The sequence below is a fragment of the Myripristis murdjan genome, chromosome 1 (assembly GCF_902150065.1).
Source record: "Myripristis murdjan chromosome 1, fMyrMur1.1, whole genome shotgun sequence".
Lineage (NCBI taxonomy): Eukaryota > Metazoa > Chordata > Actinopteri > Holocentriformes > Holocentridae > Myripristis > Myripristis murdjan.
In genome coordinates this window covers 3620740-3626739 of record NC_043980.1, presented here as the reverse complement: position 1 = coordinate 3626739, position 6000 = coordinate 3620740, and the positions used below count along the sequence as shown (strand labels likewise).

General features: G+C 44.6%; 1 protein-coding gene across 2 annotated transcripts in view; it reads left to right on the top strand.

The window, feature by feature from the left end:
- The first annotated feature begins 355 nt into the window (after nt 1-355).
- The window catches only part of tomm20b (translocase of outer mitochondrial membrane 20b), a 47893-nt gene continuing 42248 nt past the window's right edge, over nt 356-6000 (top strand). Inside the window, exon 1 of one of the 2 annotated variants that reach the window (XM_030052297.1) lies at nt 356-626. In XM_030052297.1, coding sequence (XP_029908157.1) covers nt 503-626 — 124 coding nt within the window. In that variant the 5' untranslated portion in view covers nt 356-502. The remainder of the gene's footprint in view (nt 627-6000) is intronic. The other variant, XM_030052222.1, reaches the window with a different exon arrangement.

Genomic DNA, 6000 nt, shown 5'->3' with positions numbered 1-6000 from the left:
CTAATTCTTTTTTTCCCTACTAAATAGTATGGTAGTATGGGTATTGGAACGCAGGGTTGGACAGTCGGTATGAGCAGGTCTTGGAGGTGCGCACACCTTCCCTACCTGGTGCATCATCTGCCGTCACTCAATGAATGATGTACGCAGCGGGCCTTTGCGCGCCGCTTTGCGCAGAAGTGCAATTCATCGTTAAAATCGAAGCGGTGTTGTACTGTATAGTTAAAAAAAAAAATCAGATGTATGCACTCCATCCTAGCGACTCACTCTCCAGCCTCTGTGTCCGTGAAACCTTTTATTTCGCACATTTCCACTCATGAAAATATTATTTCCACTCAAGCGAACGGGCGGACAGCTAAGCCCGTGGAGCGACGGGGTCCTTCCGGGTCCTTCCTGCCCTGACAGCGCTGCGCCGACATCCCCCCTTACTAAACCCTGTCCTACTAATTAAACCCGGTTTAATTATCGCTAATTCAGCCGCAGACGCACCGCCGCTCCCGGAGTTATGATGGGCGGAAGATCGAGCACGATAGCCGCCGGGGTCTGCGGCGCCCTGTTCGTCGGCTACTGCATTTATTTCGACAGGAAAAGGCGGAGTGACCCCAACTTCAAGAACAGGCTGCGAGAACGTGAGTGTTGACCTCACGTCGCTCTTCATCTTCATCTCCCCGGTCCTCCTCCTCCTCCTCCTCGGCCGGGCTCTGCTGTCCACCCGGTGTCTCCGTGTCCTCGGTTTGGCTTGTCTCAGTCTGCGTCCCCGGCTGGTTTGTTGTGTCTTTAGCCCGTCAGCTCGCCGCGCTGTTAGCCGGGCAGCAGCCGTCAGGCTCGGGGACGCTCCATGCGCGCTGGCCGCACCAGGCTCCGTTTACAAATCTGTCATTTTAACGCTCTTTTCCTATCGGCTCTGTGTTGCTGCCTCGACTGAACAAATTTCAGACCTTAAACAAGTTGTTGGTGTCTTCTGCTGCATTCGGCGTACAAGTGATCCACTAAGCAGGGCTAACACTCACAATAATCCTGACTTTATGCGCACTGTGTGCCGTCACATAAGCAGGCTTATCTACTGAAATGATACAGGGCGTTTCGGCACTACGAACTTCATTTAAAATCTGTGAATTTAGTATAAGTTTTTGTGCTATTTTAGGAAATAGCAGCGACAGGACATAGATTTAGACCTTAAAAAAAATCAGTGGTGTCTTCTGCTAGATTCGGCATACAAGTGAACCACCAAGCAGGACTATACAAAGATCAAACCCGATTTTCCACAATAATTGCCTCCTCCACAGTGAAGAAGGCTGTCAGTAAAAGTACAGATTATTTTAAAGGTGGGGATTATTCAAGTAAGTGCTTCCTGAATTGTAAAGATTGTTAATCCCTCTTAATTCGGGTCGCACAAACAAGGTCACATAAAACCGACAGAAATCTGAATGGAGTTTGGTGTGGGGTTCTTTTTCCTGAAAGAGTGCAGCAGGTGCACCGGCCTCGGCTTTCGTCTTGGTCTCGGTGTAATCATTTTGTGAGTCTTGCCTGGTTGGGTTCAACCTGTCTGCTAGCCACACTGCATGTTTTCACATAAGCAGCAGTTGTGTACAGAAATGTTACATGGCTTTTTGCTAAATCAAACTCCATTTAAAAACCTGTCAGTCCAGTTTGGCTTTTTTGCTGGCTTAGGAAGTTGCAGTGTTAGAACAGATTATTACACCTTAAACAAATTGGTAATATTCTTTGATGAATTTGGCCTGTAAACGACACACACCTACAAGGAATTTATTCAGATTAAACCTCACTTTCTGCATGGAGGAGGAGAGTGAACCAAGGTTTCCAAAAGTGGAGATTATTATGAAAGTGGAAGGTATTCAAACAAGTGCTACAAGCCGAACTGTAGAACCCTTCCTAATGATATTTAAATGTTCTTTACTCGGTTTCTACCATGTATGGGCATTTGAGAATAAGCAAGGTTTCATCAAAGTGTCAGAAATTTGAATGAACGTTGGTGTGAGCCTCTCTGCATCACGAGAACAGCAGCTGCTGGATCTCTGCCGTCCTGACCCGTGTTGACTTGTTGACCTCGCTTGGAGTTTGGATAGTAAGTTGGATAACACGGCAGGTGAGGTTAATGAGATTGAGAGTCTTTGCTGCATCAGCTTTTACTGTTATTCACATTTTCTAATTGCATCCAGGACTCCTCATGTGAATGAAGGCCACCCCCCCGGACCGGAGCTGTGCAGGCTCATTCACTTCATAAAGCTCGGGTCCACAAATGAAGCTGTTATGTAAGCAGTGAGCAGCAGCGTCCTGCCAAACAGGGATTAATGCAGGTCTGAGGTCAGCCGTGTGAGAACTGAGGTGGTTTGCTGTGCTGACTGAGGCCTGTGCTGGCAGACCTCTCAGCAGGGCTCGGCCTTTGGAAACACCTCAGGCGGTAAAGCAGTTTGCAGTTTTGCTTTTCCCCTCATGGTCTCTGCAGGGGGCCTCGTGGGTTTTACCTGCAGAGCAGATGCTGACAGGTGAGGCGACGCTCCTCACTCAGGACAAACTAGACGTTAGAGAAGGCAAAGGAGGCTGTCGTCAGATGTTGCTGATTTTTTGGGGGGGTGAAGTGGAGCAGAGATATCATCAAATACTAATCTGTGTCACAATGGTTTTGACCATACACAGTTTCAGAATCAAAAATACTTTATTGATCCCCGAAGGGAAATCGGCTCAGTTATATTTGTTATAGAAGATTAAATAGAAAAACGTGCTTTGAGAATTTGTACATATTTTAAAAAAGCGTGTGCATTATTTAGAAATATGTGCATTAATCCTGCTTTGTGCATTAATCGTTGTTGTAAAAAGTGGTCGTTACGTGCATTGTGCAAGAGGTGCAAAAACAACAGTTGATTTTTTTGGCAGTTTGAAAGTTTGTCTCCTTTAACTCAGTAAACATGACCGAGAACACCAAGATGGCGTTCAGAGTGGGGTAAGACGTTCTCTACACCGTGTGCAGTGTTTCACTCCTCAGCTGCACGAACCAGGAACCTGTTGTTCCCACTGGAGGAACCTGTCTCTCTCTCTCTCTCTCTCTCTCTCTCTCTCTCTGCCCCCGGGGATCATGTCTTCTCTCTGGTTTACACTCAGTTCCATCACGTTTACTCTGAGAATCCGTTCTCAAAAGAACTGGGATCAGAACCGACTCCAGTTGCATTTTCAACTCCAACCTCTGAACTGAAAGAATCGGAAAAGTATAAATGACTTTGTGAAGCAAAGAAAAAGACAAACCATCACAAGTACACACAGTGAGAGTCTCTGAAGGCCAGAGGAAGACCTTCAGTGGTCAAAACATGTCGACTTTAAGTTTTTAAATATGTTTTAGCCACTGCAACAGAGGCTTTTGAACATCTCCTTCCTCATTGTCACATTTCCTGTATTTTATTTGGAGTGACTGGATCTCCTTCTTAAGCTGTTAAGTCTGTTTTTCCATTTCCAAGATTACCCGACAAATTCTTGATGTTTGTTCGGTCATAAAGAGCAGCCAGTCATCTTTTTGTGCAGTATTTTGAATATTAACTCAACCCCTGGAACTGTTTCTAGCTCTGCAGCAATTTTTGCTTTAACCCCAGAAACTGTTTGACTTATTCCACATCCGAAAAATATGGAATTGCCGGTTCCTGTTTCTGAGTTCCTTCATCCTGTCAGGTTGGAGTTTCAGCGCTGAAAGATCCCCGATTGGTTTAATGTGTGATACAAGCTGCGTTCAGGTGTCTTTTTTTTTTTTTTTTTTTTTTTTTTTAAACAACAGGAGGGTCATTCCATGTCAGATCATCAAATGGGTGTCACTGTGGCGACTCAGATTTCAATGACTTTGATCCCATAGTTAGAAAACCATGTTTTATGAGCATTTTCCAAATTTCACCCACTTTGGACGAAAAATAGATTCTTGGTGAATTTTCAAAGTGGGGTGCTGTCTTACAAATGTTGACTTTTTTTTTTTTTTTTTTTTGACATACATCGTATACAGATTTGCATTTTGGCACACCTTCAATGTGCTGTAACTTTATAAATTTTGATCCTAGAGTAGTGAAACTTTGCATATTTACTAAATGAAAGGTGCTAAATCAGATTTTGCTGTTGCTTTCTGTCTAAAATATAAACTTTTGGAGCTACTGAGGACCAAACTTTGAATTTTTTTCAGGCTGTGCCTTATTGGGACTCTCTCAGAACCAAGATATGTCACAAGGTTTGAGCTGGCATGTTTAAATGTATTTATCTCCACTCCTAAAACTAAAATAACTAGAGAGCATGTCTGAATTAAGAACCCATTCCAGTTACTGCCCTGCTAAAGTTGAAAATAATAATAATGCCATAACGTGGTAAACAGGAGGTCTGGGTAAAATTAATAAAGTTACAGCACATTGAAGGTGTGCCGAAACACAACTCGTCAACTGAGTTAGGAATTTGTTTGTTTCACATATAGCTTCATCAGATGTGAGATTTTCTTAGAAATTCCCGAGGTCATGGTGACAAACGTATGAAAATTCTGATGATCTGACATGGAATGACCCAGGAGCGAGAGACTGCAAATACAAATGATTAAAACATCGCTCTCGATTGGCCGATTTCAGTCTCTGAGCGTCTCGTCTCCAAAACCAAACGCAGCGTCTCACCAGCACAGAGGTCATGAATGCTGTTCTGCTGATTGACAGACTCCTCCCCCTCATTTGCATACAGTCCTCTGTTCTGTAAACAAACACACAGGAACCGGGGGAACTCGCTTTGACCCCCAGCCCTCCTCCAAAAGCAAAACTAGGGACTTTTTATGATTTGTGGTGTCAGTTAAAGGAAAAATTCACCCTAATGCACTTTAAGATCCACATTAAAGCGGGGTGTCGGTGATGGCTGTCGCCCTCTGCTGCAGTTCGGTGTGTTTTGGAGTCGGTGTTGGTCGAGTCCTGTTGGCTTCCTGTGCTCAGTTTGTTTACATGCTGACATGTGAGCGGCTCTCAGCTCAAACCAAAACAGTGAGTGGTGTCTTCTTTCTGCTGAGGCTGCAGGCCAGGCCGCGCTCTGCCTCTCCTCCTGCAGCCCACACCGCTGAACCGGAGTTTCACAGTAAAAGTGGACCTGTTAAAGGCGTCTGGCAGCCGGGCAGAGAGGCCGACCGGCTCCGGAACAGATTGAAAATCCACTGTGACGTTTTCCTCCTGAGGATTTTCAGTCCAGAAAATAAACCTGTAGAGAAAAAGCTCTTGCACCAATGCAGCACTGGAAATCAGAGCAGGGATGTGTGCAGGTCAGCTGATCAGCCTGTCGGTGCCTCTCAGGACAGGGCAGCTCCAGATATCATCTTTTATCCTGACACACACAAAACTTTATTGTTTTGAAAGCCGTTTACATCCACATGTTTCAGATATCCTGACGCCTCTGCTGCATTGGCTCAGCTGAATTATTTTGAATATAGCGTTTTTCATACTGTAAAGGAATACCTCAACATTTTGGGTAAAATCCCCCTTTTTTCGACTTCCCCACACTGAGTCATTCAAATCCACATGATCCACTGTGTAACTCAGACAGCTTCACTTCCAAAACTCTGGAGGATTCCTGTAAATTGCAGTGTAGTTGACATGGGAATGACAGCTATCCAGGCCAAGAAAGAGGAGGGAAAAAATCCACAGTCAGTCCGATGGTGGGATGGTGAAAATGGAAAATTTTCTTGGTCGACCACCGGGCCTATTAATCGGTTTATTTCGGTTAACCGAAAATATTATTTGACCGTCTGTAAAGTTTACAGACAGTCAAGAACGCGACCGTGTCCCTTCTGTACCACGGGTGTCCCCTCAGCAGGCCCAAAACCAATTCAGACAGAAGATAATATGGAACACCATTCATCCCAAAGTCAAATATTGTACATAGCCTACATGATATCCTACAAACATTATATAATTTAGGCATGTTGCTTACCGTGGTGTAGAAGAAATCTCTCTCTCCTCGTGAAAAATATTGTCTCCAGATCCCTCGATGAGT